Source organism: Camellia sinensis, chromosome 8 (assembly GCF_055761805.1).
Source record: "Camellia sinensis isolate YWXY chromosome 8, ASM5576180v1, whole genome shotgun sequence".
Lineage (NCBI taxonomy): Eukaryota > Viridiplantae > Streptophyta > Magnoliopsida > Ericales > Theaceae > Camellia > Camellia sinensis.
The window spans coordinates 174,601,065-174,615,141 of NC_138968.1; the positions used below are offsets into that span (position 1 = coordinate 174,601,065).

At 38.9% G+C, this 14,077-nt stretch overlaps 1 protein-coding gene and 1 pseudogene across 2 annotated transcripts in view; one reads left to right on the top strand and one right to left on the bottom strand.

The window, feature by feature from the left end:
* Window positions 1–261: 261 nt before the first annotated feature.
* LOC114257798 (putative leucine-rich repeat receptor-like serine/threonine-protein kinase At3g14840) overlaps window positions 262–14,077 on the bottom strand; it is a 71,566-nt gene continuing 57,750 nt past the window's right edge. For both annotated transcript variants that reach the window (XM_082884163.1, XM_082884162.1), the window contains 7 exons: window positions 13,802–13,997; window positions 3,233–3,403; window positions 2,491–2,609; window positions 2,200–2,410; window positions 1,851–2,088; window positions 1,440–1,587; window positions 262–1,018 (listed from right to left, as the gene is read on the bottom strand). In XM_082884163.1, coding sequence (XP_082740289.1) covers window positions 650–1,018; window positions 1,440–1,587; window positions 1,851–2,088; window positions 2,200–2,410; window positions 2,491–2,609; window positions 3,233–3,403; window positions 13,802–13,997 — 1,452 coding nt within the window. In that variant the 3' untranslated portion in view covers window positions 262–649. The remainder of the gene's footprint in view (window positions 1,019–1,439; window positions 1,588–1,850; window positions 2,089–2,199; window positions 2,411–2,490; window positions 2,610–3,232; window positions 3,404–13,801; window positions 13,998–14,077) is intronic.
* LOC145797329 (calcium-binding protein PBP1 pseudogene) lies at window positions 11,656–12,234 on the top strand (annotated as a pseudogene).

Consider the following 14,077-nt stretch of genomic DNA (forward strand, 5'->3'; position numbering starts at 1 on the left):
AAGGTTAAATTTCTCTCAAGTTCAAATATGAATTTGAGAGAAGTTGAGTAGCCTACAAGACCAACCACGAGTCATGTTTTGATAGTCCGAATTGTTCATTTTATAAGACCATCCATATATATCATTCATAAAAAAAATTAAATCAATCCAATAATCATAATATTTTTTACATTTTATTATGTTTGTCTCTAAAAAAATGAATGATTTATTATTAAAAATATATTTATTGAAAAACAAGCAGCTATTGTGTTTTTCAACACATTGCCAAGAAAAGAACTTCAATAACCGTAAAGATGATACAATAGTTTTTGATAATATGACCATACAGATCAAGATTCATCACAAACACAAGACCATCTTCGAAATAAGCCTCAACTAAAACAAAAGCAAACAGCCTACAACACAACAACAACAACCCAAAAAAAGAAAAAACTACACAACATATACTAATAAATAGATCATCGGACCAAAAACAAAGACTCTAAAATAACCGACTCTTGCATTACAGAGTCTGACATGCATTCATATGGATTCACGCACTAAGAAAGTAAAGAGAAAAAAAATAGTCAAAAGAACATAACCAAATGGACATACAACAGCAATGTCTATACATATGCAAAAACAATTGAGAGGATGTGTAACAAACACTTCAATCTCTCTTTTGCCATTGAGAACTCAAATTGAGTGGGTAAAGATCAGAGGCAGATGTGGTGTCAGTCCATGGCCCATCAGTTGAGATACCGTGGCTATGGCTGTCACTCGTGCTCATTTCAGGGCTGTATTGGAACCGGTTATCTGTCTTCTCGGGCTCTATACCATCGATTGAAAAACTTTGAACCTCAACTTTGCCTTCGAGCATGCTTACCACTGAAGACATTGTAGGCCTGATTGCTGCTGTGGCATTAGTGCATAGCAGAGCTACATTAAGCATCACCATCACTTGTTCTTTGTTGAAATCTGATTCCAACCTCGGATCCACAAGCTCCATCAAATTCCCTTTCTCCTTTAAGTCCAGCGCCTACACACACACAGGACAGTTTGTTTTAATGGAAAATGAAAAGTTGCAAGCTTTTAATATAGAAATTCAATATCTAAAACACATTCTATTTTATTATTTCAAGAAAACCTAAAAATTTCCACACATGAAGAAACATGAGGAAGTCTCACATTTTATACCAAAGGAATTATTTATTAAAGCTAATTACTATATTAAAATGTTCTATAATTATGAACAGGACCACTCAAATACAAAGGACATCCAAATAAGAATTAATTAACCAAATAAGTCAATTTTTCCCATCGTTAAGAATAAATATATTTCTTAATTGATAAAGGATTGACCTCCTTTTTTATGCAAACACAAGCTTTTCAAAGAAAATTTTCCTTGATATAAATAATTAAAACAAGAAACAATATACAAAAGAAAGCTTATAAGTTACCAACTCAAGAAGATTAATGGAATCCTCCTTTCTCTTACTAGTGGCACTCCTCCCGCAGACAATTTCTAAGGCCACAACTCCGAAACTATAAACATCCGCCTTGTCAGTTAAGTAACCCCACATTGCGTATTCAGGTGCCATATACCCACTGCAAAATACAAAATAAAACATCACCATTGTTTTTGTGACATGTTGTCATGTTGTCAATAATATGCACTGCTTTATTTCCACAAGGGCATATCTAAAATTAGGTCATTGCCTTTGAGGATTTCTGGGAAACAGATTATGATACTAATTTTTTTTTTTTTTTTTTGGGAACTTTAGGCAGTGAATTCATTGGTTGCAACAACAATAATCATAATAATGATAACAAGAACATTATCAACCAAAAATAAGAATTTGACAGCTTACTAAGTTCCCGCAATCCGAGTGCTTATGTGGGTATTCTCTTCTTCATCAAGCTTTGCAAGACCAAAGTCAGATATCTTAGGATTAAGATTTTTATCAAGCAACACATTAGTGGCCTTGATGTCTCTGTGGACAATCTTCAGTCTTGATTCTTCATGTAGATAAGCCAAACCTTTTGCAATGCCAATACAGATCCTGTTCCTAGTTGGCCAGTCTAGTGTTAACCGGTGTTCTTCAGGTCCTTCAGATCACCAAATGATTAAAAACTCAAAAATCTTAATACGCTAAAATATGTGTTTATTTTCTAATACCAAAAGCATGCAATAGAGTGAAGCATGAGGTTGAAATTTACCAAACAAAGCACGAGCAAGGCTGTTATTTTCCATGTACTCATATACTAGCAACAGTTGATTTCCTTCAATGCAACATCCATAGAGCTTTACCAAATTAGGGTGTTGTAAGGCAGAAATCATGCCTATCTCATTCACAAACTCGCGATTTCCTTGCTTTGATTTGGAAGAAAGCTGCTTCACAGCAATCACAGTGCCATCCAATAAAAGGCCCTTCATTTCAAAACAATGTCAATTATGAAGAGTTGAATTACTATTAACACCAGGGAAAAAGTAAAGCTACCACAAGATACCTTGTACACAGAACCAAAACCACCCTCTCCAATCTTATTAGCAACATCAAAATTCTTTGTGGCAGCTTTAATTTGCCTTAAGGTAAATGAACCAGTATGTAGGTCTAGACCCTTCAGATCTGTGGAAGAAGCTCAACTAGATAAGTAAGCACATTCAATAAAGTCAAGAGGCTCATTCCTAATAATTTGCATTAAAAAAAAAAAAATCATCCTCATCTTCTAAGCTCAGAGAAATCAACAAGTCCCACTTGACCTGGACATCGTAATTTTGTCTAAATAAAGCACTCCCACAATGAGCAAACCAAACTTGTATTGCATTAATCCTAATTCCTAAGGTAGTGTTTGGTAGACTTGATGATTTTGGGCAGGAATGGAATGGCTATTCATCGACCTCCCAATGGAATGACCATTCTCCTAAATTGGTGAATGATGAGTCAATTTGGAATGTACATTTCTTTCCTTTTTACCGAACCAAACGTGGGAATGAATGTTCTAATCAAATGACAATTCCATTCCATCCTTTATTCCAATGAACCAAACACTCGTTTGGATTCTAAAAAAGTTCTGGACAATAAAAATTATTGAACCATGACATGTTTACATAATGTGCTTATTGGGGTAAATAACATAATAGACATTGAATTTTTATCCACTCCCCACCCCAAAAAAAAAAAGAAACACCATTGATGGTGAGTATGATAATCATTACTATCATAATTATCTATAGTTGATTTTAAATTACCATGTTCCATCGTATTGTTGTGTTGTAGACATCCTTTCCACCAAAGAATACCCAGCATTAGGATGATAGCAAATACTACTCCAGCCACAATTCCAACTATACCGCCTGCAGATATAGTATTTCCCTTTCCTGATACAGATGCATTACTCCCATTCTCTGATGGATCAAAATCTGCATGAACCGAAAACAGATACACCAATGAGATGAAATTGTTAAGGTGATTAATGAATGGGATCCAAGTGAACAAAAAACAATCAAAAGGGAAAAAGGACAATAATTTATTATCCCTTTTCTGTCTTTAAACTTCACATTTTAAATGTACAGAAAAACCTCATGCTTACATTTATTGGTTTCCTGGTTTGCCTGACATTGCAGTAAGGCTAAGATACAACTAAAATAATTCCATTACCACGCAGTCACATCGTTAATTCTTGTTCAAAAGTCAATTACTCAGAAGGAATCCCACAATTTGAATCACTTTTATTAACTAGCAATTGTAAATGAACATAAATGTAAAATCATTTTGCTTAGTTGGAATGTGGAACTATCCCAACAATAACCCCAGCAAAGATGAGAAGGCCGACAAAAAATGACCACATTTTGACATGAATAAAATTATTGAGATGTCAATTTCTATTTCTAGAAGAATGATATCTTGCTGCCTGTAAGAAAATTTGTTCCATTGGCAATGTAATCAAAACAAACATAAAGAAGTGATAAAAGCAATTGCACTGTCTTCTTTTTCAACCTTTCAGTATCATCAAAATTCATTTATTAGTATTATGGTTTGCCTAACTATTTTAGAAGGCTCTTCAGAAACAGCATTGATACGAATGCATCCGTTTTTGTGAATCATCAGACTTATAAAGGTAAAGGAGTAATCACCTAATGCTGATAGTTGAAATCACAGTTGTCATTATGGGAAATAGATACGGGAAACAGAAATGTGAAAAATGGTTAAAAAAATATTATAGAAAACTAGAAATGACAGGTCATATAGGATTGAGTAGAATATGTAAAAGCAAATATTTTAGAAGCCTTGAAATAACAATATAAAGCCTTTGACTACTTTCATACTCGATTAAAATACAAATGTTAAACAATATATGAAAAAACTAATTGTTGTTAAAAAATAAGCTTTGCATGCAATAAAAATAGAAAAAGTTATGATAAAAGTGTTTCTACGAAGTTTTTCCAACATTTCCTAAGAGCTTATGACAAGTTCTTTAAAATTCATGTTGGGTTCGTCTCCTTTCCAAAATCAAGTTTTCACAGAACTAGTTCCTCCATCAAAGAGATTTAATGTTAGAAATATTTCCTATTTCATCCTGATGTATATTATCTTTATTTATACCTTAAGATGCTCCTGTAATTATGCTAATGATTTAATATTAAAGGGGATGAGATACCACTCATACCTCTAATTTTTCTCTTCTCAAAATAAACTGGTATCAGAGCCTCTCTGAAACCCTAGAAACCACAGCACCATCACACCAGCCACTGCCACCAGTCGCACAACCACAGGACCACCGCAACCCCGTCTCACCACCACAGCACCAACTGCAGCCCCCTAGGGTTCCGACGTCAGCAGTCGTCGTCAGCTAGGCTGTTAGCAGTCCTAGTCACAGCTCCCTAGGGCTTCGGCAGCACCCTAGGGCTCGTCGGAGCCTTCTTTTCCCAGCCCAAGTCTGTCGGCAGGTTTGGAGGGCCAATCATGGGTGTCGTTCCTCCCTTCTCAGGCAGACGACAGACTCTAAGAAGCCTTGGTTCAATCAAGCCTCCATCTCTCATGGGTCTGGGTTGCTGCTGCTCTCTCTTTCGTGGGTCTGGGGTGATGTGAACTTTTAATCTCTCTCTCTTTATGTAATTTGTTTTTTGTTTTTCTGTCTCTCTGTTTTTCTTTTTTGTGTTCTAAAAAAAAAGGGAAAAAAAAATGTACTATTAAATTATTATTTTTTTGGTTCTGGTTATTGCATTCTTCCCTCTTCTGGGTTTGTGATTAAACCAATGTTTGTTTGTGAGGGTTCCTTAGTAGAGTATTCATGGCAGAATTGACTAGTGAGTCTACTACTTCGCAACCTGCTTCTCAAGGCGCGAGTTCTGTTTTGCCTCCTACTATGACAGATTCTCTCCACTCTAGCCAGAAAATCACCACATCTCTTTAATGGTCAGAATTATCTAGCATAGGCGCAGCGTTTGACTATTTTTTTTTAAGAGGAAAAGGAAGATGGGATATGTTGATGGGCGTGTTCAGCCCCCCAGTACCACAGATCCGGGTTATGATCAGTGGGAGATTACCAATTCTCTTATCATTGGTTGGTTGATACATTCCATGATTTCAGAGATTGGTAAGGGATACTTGTCTATGGACACAGCCCAAGATATTTGGAAGGCTGTGGCCACTACGTATTCTCACAAAGGCAATTTTTCACAGACTTTTGAGTTGCGACACTCCATTGACCGGTCTGTCCAGGGTGAGATGGCTATCCTCCAATATTTCACTTTTCTTAGCAATGGGTGGAAGAGACTTAATCATCTTCAGGACTACAAGGCGGTCTGTCCCACTGATTCTGCTGGTTACTAGAAATTTGTTGAACAAGTGCGGGTTTTCAAGTTTTTGGAAGGTCTGAATGTAGAGTATGATCCTGTTCGGAGTCGTGTGCTTGGTATGGATATACTTCCTTCTCTCCAAGAAGTGTTTGCTTATGTGCAGAATGAGGAGAGTCGTCGTTCTGCTATGCTTCCATCTACCTCTTCTTACCACTCTGCCCTAGTTTCTGCACCCTCTAGAGATGGAGATCATGGTTCCCGTCCTCCTTCTGAGAAGGATACCCTCTTCTGTGACTATTGTCATCGCCCTTGCCACACCCGTGAGACTTGTTGGAAGTTGCATGGACCGTCATCTGGGGGTCGTGGAGATCGTTCTGGTTTTCGTGAGGGTCGCTCCGGTCAGTCTAGAGGCCGCAAGCCCAATGCCTGAGCCCATCATTCTGATATAGTTAAGCCACATCCCCCAACTCCGGTTGTTTCTTCCGTTGATATCTCTGGTTTTTCTACTTCTGAACTAGAGGTTACTCTTCGCCACTTGCTCGACCGTCGGACATCTAGTTCATCTTCAGGTAACTTTGTCCATTCAGGTAATTTAGCTTCTTCTACAAGTACTTTCTTATCTCATCAAACATTGCCTTGGATTATTGATTCTGGTGCTTCCGACCATATGTCTGAGTCTTTTGATTTGCTCTCAGCATATACCCCTTCTTCAGGACAGGATAAAGTTCGAATTGCTAACGGTACAATTTCTTCCGTGTCTGGGAAAGGTTTAATTCATGCCACTGCTTCCCTTCCTTTGTCTTCTGTACTACATGTTCCCAATTTTATGGTTAATCTTTTGTCTTTGAGTCGTATTACTCGGGACTTGAATTATAGTGTGACTTTTTTTCTTGATCATTGTCTGTTTCAGAACCTTATCACGAGGAAGATGATTGGCAGTAGTAGAAACGCAAATGGTCTGTATATCCTGGATCAAGCAGAAAAGTTAGCTCATTCCTCCATTCAGTTACCATCTACTAAGAAAGACCTATGGTCGTGGCACCTTCGTCTTGGGTATCCATCTTTTTTGTTACTTCAGCATCTTTTTCCTTCAATTGCTTTGAAAAATAATGGTTGCGTTTGATAGAATTTTCTAAATATGATTTGAGAATATAAGTTGTATTTTGAGTTTGTGAGTTTTGGAATTATGATTTGAGTGTAGAAAATTTGTTTGGTGAATGAGTTTTGAAAAGAGTTTTTGAATTGAGTGATGTGACATAATTTTTTATACAAAAACTTACAACTCATAACCAAACACAACCCAAAATTCTATTCAAAACTCATTAAAAAAAAATTAAAAATTTTGAAAATATTTTTTATTTAAAATATAAAAATAACAAGTGCAAAAAAAAAAAAAAATCATGAACATTATTCCGGTCAACCGGCCGGAGGGACATCCGGGTACACGAATTTTCAAACGCAGGTGTGGAAATGATTTTTGAAAATTGTAAACAAACGCCGCACTCAAACTAAAAGGTAGAATCATGATTCAAAAGCTGTACCAAACACAGCCAATGTTTCTGAGTTTCACTGAGTCGTGTCAATTTGGAAAACAACGCCAAACTTTTTTTGCTCCTTCTATTAATAAAAGTTTATTCCCTTTTTCATTGATTCATTCTGATGTATGGGGTCCCTCTCGTTTTATGTCTTTGAAGGGTCAAAGATGGTTTGTTACCTTTATTGATGATTGTTCTAGGACCATCTGGGTATATCTTATGAAGGACAAATGTGAGGTTTTTTCTATGTTTCAAAATTTTCATACAATGATTTGCACTCGGTTTGGGGCGGTTGTCAAAATTCTACATTCTGATAATGGGGAAGAATACATTGGCTCTGGCCTTGCCAGCTATTTTGCCACTCATGGTATTATTCACCAAACTTCTTGTACCAAAACCCCTCAACAGAATGGTGTTGCCGAACGTAAAAACCGCCATCTTCTTGATATTGCACGTCGTCTGTCCTTTGAAATGCATGTTCCTCGATCATATTGGGGGAAAGCTATTCTCACTGCAGCCTTCCTCATCAATTGTCTGCCTACCCAAGTTCTCAACAAACACACTCCTCTTCTAGTTTCTTCATTCCTCCCAAAACCTTTGGGTGTGTGTGCTTTTTTCACAACCATTCTCCTACATGTGGTAAGTTGGATCCTAAGTCCCTTCGGTATGTCTTCCTGGGTTACTCTACCATCCAAAAAGGTTACAAGTGTTATCATCCACCCTCTCAGAAATGGTTTGTCTCTATGGATGTGTCTTTCTTTGAGTCTCTATCCTACTTCCTGTCATCACCGGTGTCTCAGTCATCCTTTCAGGGGGAGCCTTGGTGTAAAGCGATTCCTGTATCACTACCATCAGTGATTGAGTAGGATGTTAAGGGTGTCTCATCTATTGCGACTGTTGAGTCTGAATCTGAATCCATAGTGAAAGATAGCAAAGTTTATGTCAGGGACAGAGATAGAAAACAAGTTACTTGGGTAAAAGAGACCAGTTTAGAATCTCCACTGCTATCTTCTCCTTCTAATTAGTGTCCAGAATCCTCTTCTGCTGATGAACCTCCAGGTAACTCGATTCTTTCTAATCTAGATGTTCCCATTGCTAACATGAAGGGGGTTAGGTTTTGCACTCAGCATCCTATTTGTCATTTTGTCTCCTATACTAATCTGTCTTCTTCCTATAAAGCTTTCTTGTCTAAAGTTTCTTTTGTGAGTCTTCCTTCTAATTTTCAGGATGCTCTTTCTACTCCTAAGTGAAAGCATGCCATGATAGAGAAAATGCGAGCTCTTGCAAAACATGGCACTTGGGAATTGGCTGAGTTACCTAAGGACATATGACCTGTTGGATGTAAGTGGGTGTACACTGTGAAACACAAAGCCGATGGTTCAATTGAACGTAATAAGGCAAGATTGGTGACCAAGGGCTTTACGTAAACTTATGGAGTAGATTACCAGGAGACATTTGTATCTGTTGCTAAGATGAACTCTGTCAGAGTCCTCTCCCTTGCCTCTAATCTTGACTGGCCTCTCCATCAATTTGATGTGAAGCATGCTTTCCTCCATGGTGATTTGGAAGAAGAAGTGTACATGGACATTCCCCTAGGCTTTGAGGATGTTAAAACCAAAGGAAAAGTGTGCCGACTACGCAAGTCACTTTATGGACTTAAACAGTCTCCTAAGGCTTGGTTTGAGAGATTTACTTAGGCTATGTGTAGAAATTTAATATATAAAGAGAAAAAGAGAATTGTATTATTGATTGATGTTTGTAATTGTTATCTTGTATTACAAATCAGAGTGACATTATATAGGAGAGGGTTTGGGTAGTAGGTGAGGAGTAGTGGAGTGTAGTAGGTGAGTGTGAGTAGTGGAGTGTAGTAGGTGAGTGTGAATGGTAAATTCTAACAGCCCCCCGCAAACTCAAGGAGGATAGAAACTAACCAACTTGAGTTTGAAGAGAGGAACAAAATAATAAAATACATAAAAATAAAAAAGGATAGGAGACACTGTATGGTCGTGTCAGACCGTTGGTGAAGACACTGGATGGTGGTGTCATAACGTTGTAGAGGACACTGTATGGTGGTGTCATAACGTTGTAGAGGACACTGGATGGCGGTGTCAGACCGATGTAGAAGACAGTTTATGGGGTCATGTCGGACCGTTGTAGAAGACAGTTTATGGGGTCATGTCGGACCGTTGTAGAAACTAACCGGAATCAATGTCGGGACAGTTTACAGAGTCTTGTCGGACCCTTGTAGAAACTAACCGGAATCTATGTCGGGACAGTTTACAGAGTCTTGTCGGACCCATAAAGGAGCTAACCGGAATCAATGTCGGGACAGTTTACAGAGTCTTGTCGGACCCTTGAAGGAGCTAACCGGAATCAATGTCGGGACAGTTTACAAAGTCTTGTCGGACCCCTAAAAAGTCGCACCCTCAAAAGGTGTGCCCAATCTTTCAAAAGGCGTGCCATCAAAAGGCGTGCCCAATCCATAAAAAGACGTGCCATCAAAATGCGTGCCCAATCCATAAAAAGACGTGCCATCAAAAGTTGCGCCCTCAAAAGGCGCGCCCACTTCATCAAAAGTCGTGCCCGACAGAAAGCGTCGAGCCATCAAAAGGTGAGCCGGAGACGCGGCGAGGCACGTGAGCGACAGAGTGGCGTGTCGGCCGCGTCGTCAGTGTCGATATAAACCAATGCGGAGGCTGTGCTTGAGGCAGAAGCGAAGACAAAAAAACCTGGGAAAAAACTTCTGAAAAACTCTTCATTTTCTGAGAGAGATATTCGTTTTTCTGAGAGATTGCCTCTAAGAGCTGCAAATCTTGAAACACTCCCCTTCCGAACATTATCAGTCTGAAATTGCTATTTCGCTGAAACACTCAGCAACCCAAAAAACATGGCCTCTTCTTCCCGTTCAGCTACCCAGAATATGGCCTCTTCATCCCGTGGTCTACTCACTCTCTTTCCCGACCTCAACGAGTCAACAAGAGAGATAACTGGTGCGGAGGCCCGTGAACCTCAACCAAACACCTCTGGTTTTGCTCCGTTGAACTTTCCGATGCGGTCGGTGGAGCAAAGAATGGCAGTGCAGTCGGATGTGGAGGCCAATCAGTATACATTGAAGTCATGTGTGGAAACCATGACTGCGGTTACAAATTTGTCGAATCGGCTGCAGAGTAGGACAAATGAGGTGCAGCAGTTAAACGCCCAACTGGCTCTGCTCCAACGCATGTATAAGGATGCGCGAGCAGAGTTAAGTGTGCTAAAGGCGGAAAATAAGGAGCTGAAGCGGAAGGCCACCGTGATGTTCCGATTTGGAGGTCCGCCATATGCTGCAGTGGAGGAGTATGGGGGAGTGAACGTGCTCGGTGGACAAGGAAACACGGAGACCGGACTGGCACGGGATACCCAAGATAAAAGTAAGAAGAAGAGACCTGCAGTAGAATAGAGAAGTGAAAAGAAAAATCCCACTGTGGGTGTGGTGGTTTTTTTTTTTTTTTTTTTTTTTTTTTTTTGTGTAAAATGGGGATCGGGGTGAAGCCCGATATAAATGAAAAGAAAAATCCCACTGTGGGTGTGGTTGTTTTTTTTTTTTTTTTTTTTTTTTTTTTTTTGTGTGTGTGTAAAATGGGGATCGGGGTGAGGCCCGATATAAATAAAATGAGTTTGCAGTTCGTCTTCTTCCTCTGGTTGTTTTTGTTTTTTTTTTTTTTTTTTTTGTTTTTTTTTTTTTTTGCATACGTTATGAATTTTAAACTGTACAAAAGTTTTACAAAAATATGAGGACATCCCCCAAAGCATCCTGTACAGTGGGTTTTCAAAAACGAATAAAAATAAAAAAGTGAAAAGCAAAAATCCGAAGGCTATGGCAAGTGGAACCTAGTCATCATCATCATCATCCTACCTACTGCTACCAGACTTATAGTCATCATCTGCACCACTGGTTAGGTAGTTTGGTTTTTTTTTTTTTTTTTTTTTTTTGTGAATAAAATAAATAAATAAATAAAGAAAATAAAATAAAAAAAACAGAAAGTGGAGCAACGTGGGGGTGAGGTGCAAAAGTGATGATAATGGTTTGTGAGTGGAGAATAAAGAAATGAAAAGAAAGGGGTTCTGTGGTGTGGGTTGTGGGAAAAGGGAAAAAAAAAATAAAAAAATAACACCATCACGTTTCAAGCCCACCACCATCATTTTGAAAATGCCTCGTTATGATGATCACTCTGGCAATATTCAGATTTTTTTTTTTTTTTTTATTTTAATGACGAAAAATAAAATAGAATAAAGAAAAGGAAAGTGGGGTGTGGATGAGGGGGTATAATATTTGAGAATGATTATGAAAAATAAAATAAAAAAAAGGAAAAGGAAAGTGGGGCGGTGGCTGCCAGTGCTGATGTCGAAGATCTGTTGCCGGTGATGGCTAATAAATTGGGAGGAGAGGGTCTGATAAGGGAGCTGTGTAATGGGTTTGGGCTTTTGCTGGACAGAGACAGAGGTCTCATCACGTTCGAGAGCTGGAAGAAGAACTCTGCTCTTCTTGGGTTACAGGACTGGAGCGATGACGAGCTTCTGAGTATGGTCAGAGAAGGTGACGTGGACGGTGATGGGGCTCTCAATCAGATGGAGTTTTGTGTTTTGATGTTCAGATTGAGTCCTGATTTGATGGACGAATCTGAGGCATGGCTTGATCGAGTTCTGGAATTGGAGCTCGGGACTGGTTGGTTCGATGATGAGGTGCTGGTTGCGCCGCCGTCAACGGCGGTGGTGGGCGGCGAAGGATAGGGCTTTTGGAGGTTTTGCTCTGGCGAGGTATGTGTAAAAAAAATCTTAGCGGACTAGGTTGAGGTCCGGCGGACGGCTAAGGTGAGGTTGCCGCCCGCCGGTGAAGCGAAAATATTAGGTTCTAAACCTGCTCTGATACCATGTAGAAATTTAATATATAAAGAGAAAAAGAGAATTGTATTATTGATTGATGTTTGTAATTGTTATCTTGTATTACAAATCAGAGTGACATTATATAGGAGAGGGTTTGGGTAGTAGGTGAGGAGTAGTGGAGTGTAGTAGGTGAGTGTGAGTAGTGGAGTGTAGTAGGTGAGTGTGAATGGTAAATTCTAACACTATGCTGCAATGTGGTTTCAAACAGAATCAAGCTAATCATACTTTGTTCGTGAAACACTCCTCACATGGAAAGACGACAGCTCTTATTGTCTATGTAGATGACATTGTACTCACAAGGGAAGATGTTGAGAAGGTTCCTCGGTTAAAGGAGTATTTGACCAATGAGTTTAAAATCAAAGACCTAGGCAGCTTGAAGTACTTTCTAGGGATTGAGATTGCTCGGTCCATAGATGGCATCTTCATATATCAAAGAAAGTATGTGCTTGATTTGCTAAAGGAAACTAGAATGATGCTTGGCAGTAAAGCTTGTGATACACCACTAGAGCCTGGACCGAAGCTTAGTGAGGCACCAGAAGCTAGTGGGTAAGCTAATTTACTTATCTCATTCGCGACCTGACATTGCTATTGCAGTGAGTATTGTTAGTCAGTTTATGCATGCTCCACGTGCAATTCACTTAGAGGCCGTTATGCGGATTTTGAGGTACTTGAAGTCTTCCTCAAAACATGGTCATCTTAGTATGGAGGCATATATAGATGCAGATTGGGCTAGATCAGTCACTGATAAACGATCAATCTCTGGCTATTGTACCTTTGTTAGAGGAAATCTAGTTACTTGGAGAAGCAAAAAACAAAATGTAGTTGCGCGGTCCAGTGCAGAGGCTGAATTCAGAGCTATGGCTCAGGGTGTGTGTGAGCTATTATGGATGAGATTATTTTTGAGGGATTTGGGGATTCATCAAACAGATTCGATGAGGCTATACTGTAACAACAAGGCAGCCATCAATATAGCTCACAATCCAGTTCAACATGACAGGACCAAGCATGTGGACATGGATAGGCATTTTATCAAGGAAAAGCTCACTAGTGGCACTATATGTACGCCATTCGTGAGGTCTAGGGACCAATTGGTTGATGTTCTCACCAAAGGATTAGGGAATAAACCATTTCGTGACATTCTCAACAAGCTAGGCATGAGAGATATCTTCGCACCAGCTTGAGAGGGAGTGTTAGAATGTTAGAAATATTTCCTATTTCATCCTGATGTATATTTAGTATCTTTATTTATGCCTTAAGATGCTCCTGTAATTATGCTAATGATCTAATATAGAAAGGGATGAAATACCACTCATACCTCTAACTTTTCTCTTCTCAAAATAAACAGTAACTATGGTTGATACTTTAAAATGAGGTCATTTCTTTACTAAACATTTAGTGAAAGGGGAAGACTCATTATAATAAATAGGTAATTCCATTTTCTGTGGTTTACTACAATCGATGCATGATGTAGAAATATTGTGAAATTTGTTATGTTCAGATGAGGTCAATCCCGAATCATTAACACAAGAAAAAACAAGGTAGTAGAAGTTGTAGAACATACTAGGATTCACAGAAATGGCTGAAATGAGAGGACCATATGCTCCTTTAAAAGGGATAGCAGTTGTCCCTCTTCCTGCCCAATAGAACCGTATATCTAATGTGCTTTCAGTCACTTCTGCTGTAAAATTTTGTATGGTTTCCTTACCAACCCCACCTGCTTCATGCTCAATATTAAAATCCTTCAGCACCAGCTTTCCCTGCAGCAACTTAATCCAATCACAAATGAACTCGATATGCAAGGCAACTGTTTAAATTTCACTATGGCAGGGATCTGTTA